The sequence below is a fragment of the Sorex fumeus genome, unplaced genomic scaffold (assembly GCF_029834395.1).
Source record: "Sorex fumeus unplaced genomic scaffold, SorFum_2.1 ptg000014l, whole genome shotgun sequence".
NCBI lineage: Eukaryota > Metazoa > Chordata > Mammalia > Eulipotyphla > Soricidae > Sorex > Sorex fumeus.
The window spans coordinates 4,045,891-4,065,454 of record NW_026606071.1 but is presented as its reverse complement, the minus strand read 5'-3'; the positions used below and the strand labels follow the sequence as shown (position 1 = coordinate 4,065,454).

At 36.0% G+C, this 19,564-nt stretch overlaps 1 protein-coding gene across 1 annotated transcript in view; it reads right to left on the bottom strand.

Annotated features, from left to right (window-relative positions):
- ITGAV (integrin subunit alpha V) overlaps nt 1-19,564 on the bottom strand; it is a 114,160-nt gene that overhangs the window by 43,676 nt on the left and 50,920 nt on the right. Inside the window, exons 3-9 of the mRNA XM_056111578.1 lie at nt 16,864-16,955; nt 12,948-13,062; nt 6,758-6,819; nt 4,179-4,224; nt 2,084-2,209; nt 1,246-1,290; nt 61-104 (exon numbers count right to left, since the gene is read on the bottom strand). Coding sequence (XP_055967553.1) covers nt 61-104; nt 1,246-1,290; nt 2,084-2,209; nt 4,179-4,224; nt 6,758-6,819; nt 12,948-13,062; nt 16,864-16,955 — 530 coding nt within the window. The remainder of the gene's footprint in view (nt 1-60; nt 105-1,245; nt 1,291-2,083; nt 2,210-4,178; nt 4,225-6,757; nt 6,820-12,947; nt 13,063-16,863; nt 16,956-19,564) is intronic.

The window sequence follows — 19,564 nt, the reverse complement described above, 5'->3', positions numbered from 1 at the left end:
GTTTAAAAATTACTTAAATTTTAAACATTTAAATAAAAATTAAAATTTTAACTTTCATACCATTCCCAAAGTTCTTGCTGCTCTTGGAACTCCTGAGACAAAGTCTAAATAAAAACAAACAAAAATATGTGATTGCTCACTTTTAAGATCAATAGTGAAAATTTCAGGAAATGGAAATTTTGCCAAAGTTCTATTTTACTATTAAATATAAAATAAATGGATTAAAAAAATTGACATTCCATGATAAATGACTTTAACATTTTTTAACCACATAATCAAATCTTAACAAAATATAAAGAGTCACAAAGACCCTCAAATAAGCCCAGAGAGAGTACAAGGGTAAGGTCCTTGCCCTGCATGCCACCCCAGTTCAATCTCTGGCATCTTATAACTTCCAAGCACCACTGGACCTGACCCCAACACAGGGTCAAGAGTAGACCCTGTGCATCACTGGGAGGTGACTCAAACCTGTCTTGCCCCCTAAAGACCCTCATATAAAGGCTCACATTCACTCAAGGTATTTATTTATAGTCTTGTTAAAAAGAAAACATGATGAAGTGACCTAAGAATGAAGAAAAGATGGATTTCCAGGGCTGGGGACTTAGCCCCAAAGGATAATATCTATACTTTGCCCGTGGAAGGCCTGATTTGATCCCTGGCATTGCATGGTCACCTGAGCACCACCAGAAGATATCTCTAAGCAACATGCCAAGAGCACCCCTAGTGTGACTCAAACACCCAAAGACAAGGAAAAAGATGTTTCTATTGCTGAAAAATAACCTCAGATAAACTGAAATATGGTAGAGGGGGCAGCAGCAAGAGACATGAGCAAAAACAGGTGAACACAATGACGCATAGATTGAAATTTGAAGGAAGACAAAGAAAGGATGGCCTAACAAAGTGGGGTTACAAATTATGCTAGAGAAAGAAGAAATGTAGTCCTTTCATGAGAACTGAACCTAATGGCAACAGGAAGGAAGTGGCTGAGAAACAAGCAGAAGTGTGCGAAGGGGTGGGGCATGGGGGGTGGGAAAGAGCAGAAAGGGAAGAGACAGGGTCAAGGTCGGAGGAGGAAGAGAGGCAGAGCCTCTATCCTTCATGTGGGAACATTGCTCTCATTTTTCTGATTGTGTTCCTTAATGACGGTTCTAAGACTCTTACACCCTAATCCATTTTAATGCCTGTTTCAAATGCTTAGCCTCAAATATTTTTCAAAGAATAATACATAATTCTAGTACATCATACCATCTATGCCGTCACCATTGAAATCTCCAACAGCCACTGAGTAACCTAAACAGGGAAGCAAAGGAGAAAGACCTTCAGATTTTGAGCGCACTCACTAGCTCAGGGACCCTTGGAACTATTTTCAAGTAATGTCTCTTCATTATATGTTATGCTGTGTAGGGGCAACAGTCACACACATATAAATGCACCTTAAAGGTCTTAAAGGAAATAACTCATTTACAGACTCAAATAGTATATTTCCATTATAAGAAGGAAAATAATATCATTGTATTAGCTATTTAGGAGTCAGTCTAAAAGGGTAAAATTTCAGTCCACTATAATGGGGAAACGGGACACATTCACTCATCTGCTTTTTCTGTCATCTTGATGTGGTGAATAATTTAAAAAGAAAGACTAAAGATGAATAAATCCTAAATCCTCAAACTGAATTTAACAGAACAAAGTTCATGAGTCAGAGGATTGCCTGGGTTTGAATTTCAGAACAGCAAGTTGTGAGTATTTCTAGGCAACTTATTTTGCCACTCTGTGCCTCAGTCTTTTTATGTACAAATTGCACTTTCATTAATGAAATTAATTAATTCTTTACACACAGGCACTTAAAACAATGCCCAGAACAGAGTAACCATATCTTAAAGGCTGTTAATCATCACATCAAATTTCCATTACTGCAAGACACACAACCTATGTTATCAACAATTTTGAAATCTTATGGTATGCTCCTTTTTTAAGAAAAGAGTCATTTTCACAATTAAGTTTCCTCCTTACAGCAGCAAAAGCAAAAACAGAAAAATACATACCACGACATCATAAAACAAATTGGTATTTTGGCGTTACCTACCCAAATAACTGTCATCAAAAATAGCTTGTGCAGTTCGAGTTGCTAACTGATTATTATACTTGATGCTGTAAACTTTGGGATCATATTTCGATACAATTTCTGCTACTTGATCCGAAATGAGCTGGCCTGAAATATATACGATAAAAAAAATATTAAGGATAGGGAATTTCTCAGTTCACTAAGAAATTCAACGAAAAATAAAATAAGAAAATTTCACAAGAAAGTTCAATAAAACTTAGAAATAAAAATTCCTGCACCAGAGTGGTAGTCCAACAGACTGAGCACACATTTTGCATGTCAGAGGCTCCAGAGCAATCCTGAGCATTGTATTGCAGGGAGTGACCCCCAGCACCACTGGGTGTGGCACCCCTTTCTCCTAAAATACTAACCTTAATGAAATATTTGTTATCTTTATAATCAGTATAATTGTTTAAACTTGCTTGTTTATATGTGTTATTTCAATATCCTTATTCAGCAGCCTGAACAAGTTAATTTATAACCTTAAGAGGCAGAGAAGAAAACCTAAATGACTACAGAAAATGTAGACTTGTCCCAGCCCCAAGAAAACAGAGCTCTCAAATGCCATCTGCAAAATATGGGGAAAACAATCTTCACTTCTGCTGTTCTGCAAAGAAATTCATAAGCACCAAAGTTCTCCTTAATGTTGTAATGTGTCCAGTCATGCAGGTTTAGTCTGTAAAGGAGAAACACTTTCTCTCTGGGACACACTTTTATTCTCTATGACTAAAACTATATCTAACATATAGGAAGAATGCAACAAGAATAGGGAAATTCATCATCTCATTAGAATAAAACAATTGGAAGTGCCTGTCATAAAGGCAAGGGATGGGGTGAGGGTAGCAAGAGGGATACTGGGGAAATTGGTGGTGGCAAATGTACACTGGTGGAGGGATGGGTGTCTAATCATTGTATGAGTGAAACACAATACTCATATTTATAACTGTATCTCATGGTAATTCAATAATAATAATAATAATAATAATCAAATCATAATATGCCAGGAAAAACCAATTGATTATCAGTTACATATTTTGGAGCTATAATAAAATTCCAAAGACTAGCATAGCATCTGTATCAGTCCTCATTTATATACTAACTAGAAATGCATACAGATATTGCCTACCATTCAAGGTATTAAAATAAAAAATCATCGAAAATATTCACGGCTATGTCTCAGTTAAATATTTTTAGAAAAAGTAATAAACTTTATACTACTTATAATATATACTTATTACATATATATTACATATATCATGTAATCATCCTTTATAAGCAAAATGTACTGTTTATATACTTAAATACTATTTTTTCATATTTTCTTTAAAATACTCAAAAATTTTTGTAGATTATATCTCAGACTCACCTGACTCACCGGTGAGTCTGAGATATAATCATCCTTGGTAATTTAAAATCTATTAACCTACAAAAGAATCTCTGAGCTGAGCAGCTTGCTGCAGAGCTGTCTCTAGACTTTAAGCCAGGCTGACTTCACCAAGGTGCCTCAGACAGGAGCAGGCATCCCTCAACCTGCCCCCTAAGAACCCCAGCAGCCACCAACTTCCAGAAACCAATGAGAAGTGCTGGTATGCAGGTACAGTGACAGAAAACTCCAGCCCTCAAGGGATAGGGGATGAGCTGATCCTCTTCATGCCCCCAACCCCATGGAACCCTGGAGGTCACACCAACAAACTGCCTCAGACTGCTATTTAAGCTCTTTAATGGCCATGATCCAGAGACACACAAAAGAATCTCCAAATCAAGCAGCTTGCTGCAGAGATTTCTCCAGACCCTAATTATCTAAAATTTTAGAATTTCAGGAGCACGCGGATGCTCTTGTGGCCACACAACATCATCTTATGTTACTCATAACAAGCACTTCAAAAGAGAGTATGGGAAAGATTGTCTGCTATTGAGGTAGAGGGGGGATGGGTGTGCGGGGGCTACTGAGGACATTGGTGGTGGAAGATGTGCACTGGTGGAGGGTTGGGTGTTAGATTATTGTATGACTGAAACTCGAACATGAAACCTTTGTAGCTATCTCATGATGATTCAATAATAAGATCTATTGACCTACCTTGCCAATAAAAGCTACCAGGACCACCAAGAAGTACTCTGTCAGCCTAGAGTGGGTAAAACCACAAAAAGGTATATATTTAAATATAGATAGCTTTAAAATAGAAAGCAATGCAACAATATGTAAAAGACAGAATGTTATACATATATTTTAATGCAAGCAAAATTAGACACCTCAAGCTCACATCTCAGTTTTATGATACCTTTAAAAAAATACAATAAGAGGGTTAGAGTAATAGTATAGTAGGTAGGGCTGTTGCCTCCAACTTAGTCAACCCAAATTTCCTGGCATCCCACATGGTATTTTGAGCTCTATTAGTAGCAATTCCTGAGTGCAGAGCCAGGAGTAACCTCCGAGCATTTCTGAGTGTGGCCCCAAAACAACCAACAAAAAATTACAATTTAGAAAAAAATTTTAAGTTAAAATATATTCATTTATTTATTAAATTTTGTTTGGCTTGGTTAGTTACTAAGAGGGGCACAGCTGTGCTCAAAGCTTACTCTTCTCAGGGGACTGTATGGGGTGCTGGGGATTGAGCCAGGGTCAGACCGACAAGGCAAACACCTTATCTGCTATACTATCACTCTGGCCCTGACATGCATTCAACATATAAAAATAGTCAAACATATACATATTTAGTCCTCCTCTTAAGGGTCTTGGCTGCTTCATATACTTCACATGAAATAGTACTGCAAAGTATAACTGAACTACAATAAGAACGAAAGGTGACTACTAAGTTTTGTATTTCAGTTTCTGACTACATAAGGAAGATCTTTCCAGTAATCACAAAGGAATTTCTGCTAAGGGAAAACTTTTAAAAATACCTCATAGATGTAAATGGTATTCCTAAAAGTTAGTTGCCGAATCTTTCAACTATATTATAGAAATAAGAAAAAACTCTACCACTTGACTAGCATTTCTTATATTTTCAATGAACTATAAATTCAAGGTATTCAATACTGGGTATATCTTATTTCTTCTTGTTGGAGATCAGAGAAGAAGTTCACTCCTACAAATGTACATAAAGCCTGTTGCAGGCTTTCACCCAGCAATTTCCTGCTCTGGTAATAAAGGAGGTACTTCTAAGTTACCTTCTTTTAAATAAGTGTTGTTTTCTGAAATGTGAATAGAAAGTGAATGGGATTGGGAATGCAGCTCAATGGCAGAGCACATAACTTGAAGGTGAAAACCACGGGTTTGATCTTTGACATGGGAAAGAAAAAAAAAGAAAGAAAAAGAGCATACAGTTCATTTATCATTGACTTCGATTTGGGACAGTCATTAAACAAGCATGTACAGAGAAAACATGAATGCTTTTATTAAAAAAAAACCTGATGAAAATATACAATTGGAATTTAAAGTTAATATTTATTACCATACAATTATTTCTCTTTGCTTTACTTCCTTAAATTTTGAATATAAGTAATGTAACATCAAAAAATTATGTGAAGTAAGACTGCTCTTAGGAAAGAGTCAGGTATTCTAGAAAAATTTATTTGAATAAAATAAAGATAAAACATATTTAAAAATAATAAAATGAGGGTCTGAGAGATAGCACAGTTGATAGAGCATTGCCTTGCATGTGGTTGAACACAGTTCAATCTCCAACATCCCACTTTGTCCCAAGACACCTGCTAGAAGAGATTCCTGAACACAGAGCCTGGAGTAAGCCCTGAGTATCACTAGATGTGGTCCAAAAGTCAAAAAGTAAAATAGAAGAGTAAGAAAATGATTTATGGGTTTTGTTTTGTCTTTGCATCATAACTATAACATTTTGTTGTCTTCATGAATTCAGGGCTTTTGCACTAATATTTTCTAAGTAATAGATGTTAAGCTTTCTAAAGAATGTCTAATTTCAATCAGTATTTTTGAGCTTCTCTAGGAAGATTATCAACTTAATAAACTATTTATGTACTCTACAAAAATCTGTAAAGAATAATTATGGTTCAACAAAATTTGCACTTGAAATTATAAACAAGATTATTATTTTAGAGAACTAGATCAAAAACTGTCAAAGAGCATTAAAAACACCTAAAAGAGCCTATTTGTTTAGCTGAAAATAGAACCCTGCATGAGACTGCTTATAATCATTAAATCACTTCAGCTTCATTTGGTGCCTGTAGGCACATAATAGATAGCATATATATATATATATATATATATATATATACACACACACACATATATATACACATACATGTGCCTCAGCTTTTATAAACTAAACTCTAGTTTTGTAATAAAGTTCCCACTGATAGCTTCTGTAAAAAAATCAATTTCAATCATATATATGAAACTTTAAGTTAGACTATAAATCAAACTAAACATTTAAATATTAAATAATTCTTATTTATTCTATTCTGAAAGTCTCTATCCTCAGCTATTCCTGTTTTGATATCTCTTTAAAACGGCAATGAATAAATATGGCAAAGAATGTGAAAATATACAAGTTATTTTTATCATTTGTTCTCTTAAAAAAGACAATAGTTATAGAGAAACTCAAGTAAGGACCAATTTGTTTTAAACCATGGTTTAGACACAAGGTAAATCTGAATCTCATTCAATCTTAAATGAGAACTTACTTTAGTAAAATCAATGCTGAATCCTCCTTGACAAAATCCCTGTCCATCAGCATCAATATTTTCTAAAATAAAAAGATTGGAAATATACACAAACCCCAAAACAAATAAATAACATAAAACAAAACATAAGAAAAAGCTGGTATCACGTAATTATAAGAAACTAATTTCTGGAAGTGTTTAACCACTTGGGCACTTAATTAGTTATTACCATATTCTAAAAGAGTTAGTGTGCATTTATCAGTACCAATTTCTTAGTGAGAAAAACAAAAATAGATTAAAATATCTGGACAAGTTACCAAAGGAAAAAAAAATCACCTAAGATAAAAAATTCTAAATTTGCTATTTCTAACCACAATTCAAATACAATTTAATATCATAGCCGGCACAAGCCAAATAAATATATTATGTATATATAATAAATTATAAAATATCACTATCATTATATAAAGTGTACTGACATATTCAATTTCTTTCCATCACTAACTTCATAAGACAGTGACAAATTGTTCTTCATATGTTCAAAAGTCAATATACAAAATTTCTATTTCTTACTATTATTACCATACAGTTGCTGGGTCTAATTTATAACAACGAACAAAAAGAAACATACAGTCCTAATATATACATCTTCTACACATGCCTTTTTTTTTTTGCTAACAGCAAAATATGCATAAAAAATACTGTTCAGAAATGCAGATGTTCTGGGAAGAACAAAATATAAAACTATCCACATAATATATTTAGTGCTGGGTGTAATAAAACTGTGTGTCTTTAAACATGATACTTTCAAGTACTTTTCAAATAATAGATTCCACAGTTTTACTCTTCTGCAATCACCACCTCCCCTCTACCACTTTTGTTTGTAGTTTCCACAAATGTAGATGGTTTCTGGGCAATTAGTTAAATAATTTCAATTAACTTTAATCCTGCATCTTGTCTATAATAGAGAAAAAAATGAACTGGGAGCCTCTCCATTGCTTAAAGAGTAACAAGGAAAAATTAAAAAATGATACTTAATTTATCAAGAAATTGGTGGAATCAATTTTATAATATATAAACACTGCTACAACATCACTTTATTTACCATTCAAATATAGGAACCAAAAATATCTACTTACAGTCCTAAGAACAACTTCCAAGAATTTTTGTCAAATCCTCCCATCAAAAATTTTGAACCCATTTAAAAAAACCTGGGAACTACCGAGATTAAACACATACTATCTAAATTTAGAATATTTTAAGAAAATATTCTCAAGAGTGTAATCCTACCCTAATGTAAATTTTTCTAACCAAGAAAGAATGAGAAAATGTAGGGTTGGGGTTTCCAGAGTCTAGTGAATCAGACTAAGGAATTCTGGTCTAACCTCAGGCCAGAATTTATTTCCTTTCTTCAAGATGCATGGGGGAAACAATTTTAGGCTATTTATAAAGGCATCTTTAAAAATTTCTTTTCATATTGTACAATTACCTGCTTTATTTGGCTTCCCAGAATGTCTAAGTAGAAAACATGACTATCCTTTAAGGGTTTCCTAACAGGTACATATTAAACTAAATATTTATGTAAATTAAAATTTTTATGTTGACAATATACTATTTCAGTGGAGACTCTTTTATATTCTATGAATGATAAATATTTTTCCTATGTATTAAGTCTGATAATATTTGTACTATTAATAAACTGCTGGGGGTCAGGTATACTAAAAGCATTTTCAGTGACTTTACATTCTAAACTCTTCAAAGTAATCCTCTGAGGGACATTACTATTATTTGTTGATTACTGATAAGGGACTCAAGGCTTGTAAAAATGAACTTGACAATAATCAACCAGTTGGCAAATTAGAGCATGGACCAAAAGCCAGGCATGTTGATACCGTTAGGCTACACTACCTCAATTATGAATGTATTTTTAATTCCCTGAGAAACAATCAAAAGGAAGAAAACGCATTAGAATTATCATTGAGGAGGAAAAAGGTTTGTGTACAAATTATATTATCATCAGAAAGACAGAAAAACAACAAACATGCTGCAAACTTGAATCTGAAAGAATAATAAGCAATGATTTGTGTTCAAGCACTGTTAGAACAGGAAGACATAATGGCATATTGTATAACGTGAAGAATGTTCATAGACAATGTCATGAAAACTTGAAAGCAAACATAATCAATATAAGGTAAGCTGCTTTTTTTTTAAATAGACAGTGGAGTTCTGGTGTTCTCATAGGTCATTTAAGACAAAACAACAAAAACTTACAGCCAAAACAACAAAGTTATCAAGAAGCATACAGTATGAACCTACAAAAGTAGCATTCCCATGGAAAATCAGCCATTAGGTTGCATGATTTATTGAAGTAAGAAGAAATACAAAGCACTGACATTTTCTCTCTGAAGTCCTAGTCCATGTCAGTGTTTTACCAGACAAAACAAAGGCCAGATCTGGGTTAAGGGAATCACCCATAATTACAAGCTAATTGTCAGCAGAAATGAGACTATAATCTGCGTGTCAGATTCCCAATTGTGACCTATTGTTAATCTCTGGGCAAGGTGTGCCTTAACTTTAGAACATGTAGGATGACGACTATTTCAAAGGTCAAACAGAAAAGCACGTACAATGATCAAAGGTAAGAAAAACTACATTAATTGGGAAGAAGAGTCATTCACTCCATTTTTTAAGGTTGTTCTTTGTGCTTTTTCTAAGATTTAAGGTCCTATAGTTTAGATCTGTTGTCAGCTAACTTTTTCTATGAAAGGTGGGATAGTAAATATCATTCATTTATAATTATTTTATTGTGTTCTGCTTGGGGGAGACAAACTTGGAGGAGCCCAGGGGCTATTTCTGACTCTAGAGTCAGAAGAGACCCCTGGCATACTTCAGCAGAACAAATGCAGTGCTGGGATGGAATTGGGGTCAGCTTACTTTCTGAACTATTTCTCTGGCCCTTAACATTTTTTTAAGTGCTATTTAATTGCTTTTAATTTACTATTTCTCCGGCCCTTTAACCTTTATCTTTTACAAAGGAGTTAAAAATAGTATTAAAATGTATGGTTTTGATATACAAAAGTACTACACCTTCACCACATTCACCGAAGTGTCCAAGACTCTCCACAACCATTTTTAAAATTTGGGGCATAGAAACTACATGGTCTGTGGCAACTACTCATTTTAAAAATAATATGTAAACAAATGGCATGGTTATATGTTATATAACTTGCAATTATAAATATGTTATAAATATAATATTATTACATAGCATAATATGTAAACAAATGATATGGTCATATTTGTTATATACACATATACATAAAATAAAACTATATATATAAAATAAAAACAGGTTCACAAGTCATCCTTGCTGACAAGATTTGAGTATGTTAGGGAAAAAGGTTAATATAATTTCACAATTTCTCTACCAAAACTAAATCAGAAAAGCAATTTATGACAGAATAATCTTTTAAATACTATGGTAATCCTTTAAATATATATTGAGGGGGCCAAAGAGATAGTATCCTTGTCTTGCACCCATCTGATACCAGTTTAAACCCTGGTACCACATACTATCCCCTAAGTACCACAAGAAGTGAACCCTGAGCACTACCGTGTGTGGCCTCCAAATTTAAATATAATAACAATAATAATAAATACATAAAGATAAGAACTGGTCATTACTACAAAAACTGAGTAAAAAAAAAATTACTCGTCTAACATGGCAGTGTATCCACAAGTAACAATTATTAAAATGCTTAGTCTTTAAAAGGACTCCACAGGAGGAATGATTCAAATCTCTACTTGTTAACCCCTGTGCATCGCCAAGTGTGGCCCAAAAAGCAAAAAAAAAAAAACCAAAAAAAAAAACAAACAAAAAAACCCCCTCTACTTGTGAAAGCAAATAAATGTGCTCTTTGCAGAAAAGCTTGCTTATTAGAGAAGCAGTTAAGATGGCAAACATTTTCTAATTTTTATGACATAGTGAGTGGAAAGATCCCTTTGGAATAAGAAAGACCTAGGTTCAAATACTTATGAGAATACTCACGAACAAAAGATGTAGGAAAAAGTTATTTCAACTGAACCTCAGGTTCCACAGATTGTAAGAGTGATTTTGTATGTGTGTTTGTATGTCCATCATATAAATATTTACAAGCCTGGGGCATAAGAATTACCTTCTCACAATAGGAGCACTTTGCAAGATAGAAATAAAAAAACATGAACAGTCTTCATGTGTTCCCCTCACAGAGACAATACATTCAAAATGCAAACATAGAGCTGGTGAGATAGATGGCATCAAGCATTGAGAATACAGTTGCCAATTTTCGTTGATCCTGTACTTGCTGGCCTGTTCTAGCAAACCACGAAGTTCTGGGATGTATCATTTTTGTCTAAGAAATTAGAATTTCATAAAATTATTTGTGGTTTAACTACTTAGAATTTAGAGGACTGAGTAATTCCTATGACCTGGTATCACATGACACCTAACATGGAAAAAATAATCTAATCATGAAAGTCTTACAAGTTGGAGTGATGTGGTTACTAATTCTCTATGTTACATAAACCGATGACCAGTGGAATATAAAACGCAATGATCTAGAGCTGGGAGGTAGCTCAGCAGAATACATGCCTCACATATGTGAGATCTTAAGTGTGAATCCTGGCACCACACTGGAAAACAAAACAAAACAAAACTTAAAAGGTGTTTCAGTTACAAAGGTATAAAACAACAGTCTGTATTTCAGTGAATTGTTCTGAGACGTCTGAAATAAAGTGGCTCTGGAGTGGTGGCCAAGTCAGCAAAGGTGGGCAGGAAAAAAGGATTCTAAACTCCAAGGTGGAAAAAATATAGAGTGAAGAATCATGGTGAAAATTTTAAGTATTCCAAAGAACAAAATAATCAGTGTTGGCATGGAAAAGGGACTCTTATTCATTGCTGGGGGGAATGTTGACTGGCCCAGCCCTTTTGGAAAACACTACTGAATTCTCAAAACACTAAATTCAAGTTTTCATATAACACAGCAATTCCATTCCTCATCATATACCCCAAGGACCCAAAAACTCTATTCAGAAAAGACATTTGCACGCCTACGTTCATTGCAACACTATTCACAACAGCCAAATCTGAAAACAACCCAAGTGTCTCAAGAACAGATGACTGGATAAAGAAATTACGGTACATATACACGATGGAATACTACTTGGCTTTAAGAAAAGATGAAATCATGCAATTTGCCACTATGTGGATAGATCTGGCGATTATTATGGAGAGTGAAGTTAGTCAGAAGGAAAGGGACAGACATGGAATGACCTCTCTTATAAGGGCGCTATAAAGAAACAAAATAGGGGTATACAAAGCAACAAAAACTGAGAATGTGTATTTAGTATAAAGCTTACCACAGGGGAGTGAAGGAGGGATGTAGGATGGGTAGGGGTAATTCTGGGACAATGGTGGAAGGAAGTGGACACTCTAGTGGAGGGTGTAGTGCTAGAAAATGTTCATGAAACCCTATTGTTTATATTATTGTAAACCATGGTGCCTAAAATAAATTGTAAAAAAAAAAATTAAGTGTTCAAAATCATCTTTATGCAAAATGGTAACTTCTCACCTTTACGTAAAATATTAGTCTTACATAAATAATATTAGGGAGAATTTTGAGATATGAGAATTTTCATACATTCTAGAGGGTAAAAAATTTGGTAACAGATTAAAAACAGGGACATTCAGACCTAAGCTTACAGTTAGATCTTACTATACAAACTCTTGCTCTTTTCTTTTTAACATCATTATCAATATGAAGCTGTGTTACTGAAACCTTGGAAGCCATCAGAACGTCCTTGTAAAATTTATTAAAAATGCAGGCTAGACCAATCGAGACCTAGTGATCCTGTATCTTTAGTTGTGGGGCCCCACATGTCTGCTGAGAAGCTCAATGGGACATCTTTTTATGTAGACTGATTAAAATGACAGGTTTTCAAATAGTATATTAACCATTATTAACCAAGGAAAACAAAAATGAGTTCTTGAGGATAAAGGTAAGTGTGTTGACTATACATTCATAATTTCTTCACATTAACAGGATTTTTATTTTGCTATCATCATGTATCATATCACTATGTCTATAAATTTTAACACACACAAACTTATAACAAACTAGACTCACTACTCACTATCCCCTTCTTAAAATATGATACAACTTCTTATACATACTTGATCTGCATGGAGCGTACTCAACAGTCTTTTCCCCATCCTGAAGAAAGCAGGTTCCAACAGGCTCTCTCTCCTGCTTCATTTCTGTTCTCCAGTGGTATAATGGAGCACAGGCCTGCAATTTAAAAAATACAGTACATGACATAAAAATTCTCTCAGTGTTTCCAGACGAGCTATACATGCATGTCCAAGCATTAGTGAAATACAATTAAATATAGCCTATACCTTGAATTATTACAATAATGAATAAAGATTTAAAAAATTTTTAACTCTGGGGACTTAGGACCAAAACCCTGCAGTGCTCAGGGGCTACTTCCGGCTGTGTACTGAGGGGGTTGTTCCTGGCAGTGGTCAGGGGAACATATGTGATGCTAGAAATCTAACCTAGGAATTGAGCTTGGTGTCAGTTTCTTGGTCTTACTCCATAGACTATCCAGTACTTTTCTTATATTCCTCTAGAGACCATATCTATAGTCTGCAATTTTCCTTTCAAAGAAGTTAGCAAAATTACTGTTTTTGGGTTCTCTCTCAGTCTCTCTTCCTCTCTCTCTTCACCCACTCCCCTTTAATGAAAGAGCTATTCTTGGAAAAAGCACTTTAACTAAACACATTTGTGCACAAGTATATCCCTAAAATTATAAAGCAAATACTTTATTAATACCAGAGTTAAAAATTTTTCAATGTTTATTTTCCAAATAAACTATAACTTTTTGTTTCAAAATTATGATCTTTGTATAAGTAGTGAAATAATGCACATTTTAATAATATATTAATATATAAAAAGCATAACAATTAATTTTTCTGGCAAAAATTCATGGATTTTCTATACCTTCTGAAACAAAACATTGCCACACAGACTGCAGGCATTAATTGGGTTATTTTAAATTTGCAATAAAAATACAGAAAGGAGGCAATCACTACTCTTTTTTTCTACATGTACATGATGTTTCAGAATAGATTGTTTATACTTTCTTTAAAAAAATCCTTTATTTATTTATTTTGATTTTTATGTTCAGGGCGTTCAGTATTTTCATTGGGAAGGTATGGCTGGAGTAGCTTTTTTTAACTGGGGTGGCAGCTCTGGGGTGTGGACGTAACTGCCAAGGCTTCTGGAAGTACAGTGAAGTGGGGGAAGGTAGCCCATCCTGACCTGGAGAAAGCCTGGAGATTTCAGTTAAAAACCCCATATACATGAATTTTTGGCAGATTATACCTCAGTGAGGTCCAACCTGAGATGGTGGAGTCTAGCCAGGGCTAATGTGGCAATTTTAGATTGTGGAAGCAAGCAGCTGCCGGACGGGCTCTGCTTGGGCAGGCATCAGGCTTACCCACCCTCCTCCAATTTACCTTATCTGTTCAGCCTTTCGTGGGTTCGAGATTAGCTACAGCTTTTGATCTCTTTTGCAATTTACTTATGGGTCTCTGAAACAAGGATGATAAATGAGCTTGTATAGTTGAGCCAGAGGTAGTTTGTGGGTGTGACTCCTACATATCTACCTTTTCACTGTTTAATTTCTTGGGAAACTTGGCCTCAGGTTGCTGGGAGTCCGACTAGATACACACTAGCAATTTGGGGGTATTCGAAGGGTGAAGGCACCATCAGGCTGCTGATGTAGTCACCCCACAGGTACAGGTTGACCTGCTGATGGCATCACACCCCTGATTATTTATACTTTCTGTTTAGACCTGCTACTTTGCACTAGTGTCTGCCTTCTATGTCCAAAACACCTTGGTTCACTTGGGGAATGGATTGTAGATGGACAAGAGCATAAGCAAAGAGATAAGAACAAACCATTGCCCTGGTAAGTACTGATGGTTACTTGACATGGGATAGAAACTGCAGATGATGACTTACTGATAGACTACATTCTATGTATTCAGAGACAAAACTGACAGGGCTCACTATGGATGAAATAAATGAGTTATGGTCCTAAATAAATTAGAAAGGTTTAAATGTAAGTATTTATTTTCTTCCTTTTATAAGAGTTGTCCAAATTAAAAAAAAATCAAATAGGTAGCTTAGAAGTAGGATAGGACTTCAATGATCCAAGGAAAATTCAGAGGAAGAGAAACCATACTTCACCCTGGCTTGTTTTTTTTTGGCAAAAAAAAATAAAGTTTCACATAGTGGTCTCACCCCATTATTTTCGGGGGTGGGGGAGGGGAAAGGGACATAGAGACTGCACTTACAGCAGGGATCAGGATAGCAGGGTGAAACATCTTGGGGAAAACAGGAGGCTCAGAGCAGAGCTCAGAGAGACTCTAACACTTAGAAACCAGCAGAAGAACAATTCAAGGGGATTGCAAGGGCCCAGGTAAGGGGTCCTGTGGCCCAGCACCTGCTGTATATGCATGAGATTGCAAGCACAGTGCCACAGCACCAAAGGCACATCTGTCCCTGCCACAGGGATCCCTGGTGCCACAAATGTGTGACTGCTGATGAGCACCAAGAGATGCTGATGAGCACCAAGAAACCAACACAACCACGACAAAGGGAAGAGAAGGGAGAAAAGTGAAAGAGAAATCACGATCATGACCATCCTGTTATTCATCGATTGCCTCGAGCAGGCCCCAGTAACGTCTCCTTCGTCCTAGCCCTGAGATTTTTAAAAAAGTGTCATATTCAAGGCTCTTTCAGGGTTAGGAGAATGAGACCCATTATTGTTACTGGTATTTGAAAGAAAAAGAATTGAAGTTTTTTGGGGGGATGCACACTTGGCAGTGCTTGGGGCTTACTCCTGGCTCTGTAGTAAGAGATAACTCCTGGTGGGCTTGGGAAACAGATTGGATGATAGGAAATAGACCGGGTTCAGACATGTGTAAGAGAGGCACCCTATCTGCTACATTACCTCTCCATCCATGAAATTTTTTTCAACTTACACACACACACACACACACACACACACACACACACACACACACACAAAGAAGAAAGAACAGGAAAGCATCTCTGATGCCAAGAGGACAAAGTATTTCAAAAAATGAGTTACACCTCACTTTGCTGAACTGTGTGAGAGATTAAGAAAAATACGAGAGGAAACAATGAATTTTAGTAAAGTGAGCGGCAAATATTTAACAGGAGTAATTAGAAAGGAAATATAAAGGAAAGAAATAGAAGATATCCTCATCAACTCATCAAAAATATTTGCTAAAAGTTGTTGAGAAATAATGGGATGAGGACATAGCTGAGGGGGAAATTGGTTAAAGTAGGAATGTACTTTTAAAACATGGAGGCTTTTGGTTCAATAGAGTGCACTGTCACTTAAACCTGGCTGGACAGAAGCAAAGTGATGAGCATGAAAGTGGGGAGTGGGGTGGAGAAATGAACAATGTGGGAGGAAAGCAGAAAGACCATGTGCATGAGAAATGGTACTCTTAGGTGCACTGGCCTCTGACGAGAACTACAATACTTCATTCTACCCAGTTCCTCTGGGCACACAATACTTTGCTAACGAATTTCAAATGTAAAATTTCCTGCGTCATATATAAATGAGCTAAATTCACCATGAGTAAATAATCACAGGACAAGACTGGGAATGTGGCCCAGTGGTCCAGTGGTAGAGCCTCTTACATGTGAGGCCCTGAGTACCATCTGAGGCACTGTAGCATTGCACTGTCCTCCCGTTGTTCATCAATTTGCTCAAGCGGGCACCAGTAACGTCTTCATTGTGAGACTTGTGTTACTGTTTTTGGCATATCAAATATGTCATGGGTAGCTTGCCAGACTTTGCCGTGCGGGCGGAATACTCTCGGTAGCTTGCTGGGCTCTGAGAGGGGCGGAGGAATTGAACCCAGGACGGCTGCATGCAAGGCAAACGCCCTACCCGCTATGCTATCGCTCCGGCCCATCTGAGGCAGTGAAAAGAAAAAAATAGAAGAATATAAGAAATATAAGAAAGGGGAAAAAAATACTTACTAAAATTTTATCCTGCTTTGATCTCACTGATGCGCCAAACCACTGGTGAGATTTAAACTCCACTGGGTCATCCTTAGCAAAATCTCTATTGCCTTAAAAAAAAAAAAAAGTGAGGGGTGAAAAAGAAAAAGACATATTTTTAGTATGACAGAATTTATTTCAGCTCCACTATTACACTGCACATTTTTTTCATATACTATATATGCATTAGTACATTTCAAGAAATCAGAAAAATAAAATGGAAAGTGACTTAAGTCTCAGACCTGTATTTCTCATCAATCATGATACTGCACACAAAAAACATAACAATAGAAACACAAATAAATCTTGGACCCCAGCAACTTTCTGCAGAGATGGCTCTGGATTCCGCAATAGGCCATTTTTGCTGGGCCACTTCAGTTGGGGGCAGGTGCTGTCCCTCTGCCTGACCTCTAGGAATCCTGGAGGCTGCCATCTTCTAGAACTCAGTGAAAAGCTCCAGGTACGGGTGGTGGCAGTGGCAGGAAATGCCAGGCCTCACAGGACAGGGGAGGAATCGGTCCATCTCTTCCACTCCGCCCGCCCCCCCCCCCCCCCCACCGCCAAGGAACTCTGAGATGACGCCCACACATGGCCACCATTTACTTAAGCTCCCACACGGCCACGATCCAGAGACATACAAACAAATCTTAGACCTGAGCAACTTGCTGCAGTGATCTCTCCAGACCCTAATTATTAAAATTTTAGAATTTCTAGACATTATATTGTATCCACAACAAGTAATACAAAACATATTGTCTAGCATTGCATTTTCGGCAGGTATGAGTGGTGGTGGGACTGGGCTCAAATATCGAAGGTAACCAAGTAAAGAAAGAGAGTATTGTGCAAATTGTCTGCCACACAGGCAGTGGTAGGTGTGGCATGGGAGGTGGGGCGGGATACTGGGGACTTCAGTGGTAGAATATGTGCACTGGTGAAGGGATGGGTGTTTGATGATTGTATGATCAAAGCTCAAACATGAAAGCTTCGTTACTGTACCACACAGTGAATCAATAAAAAAGGGGAAAATAACAATAGGTAAATATCTATAGTTATTAAATTAAAAGATAAATTAATTGTTAAACAAAAGAAAAATTGCCTACAGTAGTCCTGAAAGTCCTTTATGTGGCATAAAGATATGTTTGAAAACAGAAGATTACAAAACAACTTTGCTGTACATCAAAAGTAAATGTAAGAGACTAATACAATGTAACAGAAATTAAAGCCCAAGCTGCATGAGTTGGTTGGCAGATAAAAGTATTACAACAGATGTATAATATGCAAACATTTATTTTTCAGCCTACATTATTGAGAAATTAATCCCAACACACTCATATAAGACCCTGTAGAATTAAAGTAGAAAACTTGTTTTCATGGAAAAGTTCTTGATCTGTAAATTTCCAAAACAAAGTAGAATAACACAGTTCTGCAAGGAGAAACTTTAAAAAAAAACTAATTTGTTCCTCTTGAAACCCACAATTATTCTTTAAAAACATATTTCAGTAGCTATTTAGGACTAATTCAACAGACATTAATTTTAGAAATGGCATTTTACACAAAAAAATGTCATCAGAAGAGTTGGCTGATTATGTTCCCTAAATCTCACCCTTCACAGGGAATATTTATGGTTTAGTCAGTTTTATCCTGCAGATTTAAGATCAACTGGAGAGTTACAAATAATCTGGGAAAACTTCAAAATACTGGATATTTTCTAGTCAAGATAAAGGATGCATCATTGTTCACTATGCTTTTACTTTAGCTTTTTTATTGTTTTGAAAAATATTTGTTTAATGTATCAATCTCCAAGGCTTCTCTTCATCTGTAGTCTAAACACCACTGTTCTTTGTCAGTGGTTACAAAGATACCTTTTCATAAGAAAATGGAAGGAGAAAGAATAGAGTAGCTAGCATATGCCCTTCTCGATGAAACCAGTCAACTTGTTTCTAAAGTCTTTGTTCACCAAGATAACCCTACCAGACACAAAACATACCAGTGATGGCTCATCAACTGTTCATAGACTCTCATACGTTTCCAATTCTTCCACAGATAGGTAAGTGTTTGGTACAACCAGAAGTGGCAAAGGTTGTATCCAGTTAATCAGCTATAAAAGAAGGTGAAATCATGAAATCTGCCACCATGTGAATGGAAGTAGAGGGTATCCTGCTGAGTGATGTCAGTCAGAAGGAGAGGGACAAATAAGGAATGATCTCTGTTATCCGTTTCTTTATTTTAAAATAAAGAAACATTTTAAGGGAACAAAATTGTTCAAAGGCAATAAAACTAGAGAACTGGACTATAGAACTGAGCTTTTGGAGGGACACCATGGAGTAGGAGTAGAGAGAAGTAGCAGTAGTCATAGTAGTAATAATAATAGTAGGTGGAGTAGGGAGTGGCCAGAATGGGAACCAGAGACAATGGTTGAACAAAGTGGACATTCTGGTGGAGGGTGGAAAGCTGTGCATGGAACCCCATCATGAACTTGTCAATCACAGTGCCTCAAACAAAATAAGAGTGTCGGATTATGGGGAAGAAGCTCAGTGATAGCACACTTACTTTATATTATGAAGTACTGGGTTTGATCTCCAACATACACACAAAAGAAATTAGAGAGGGGAAAGAGAGAGGGAAAGAAAAGAGATAAAATAAGCTTACTAAGCAAAAAGCAATCAAACTTAAAAAATCA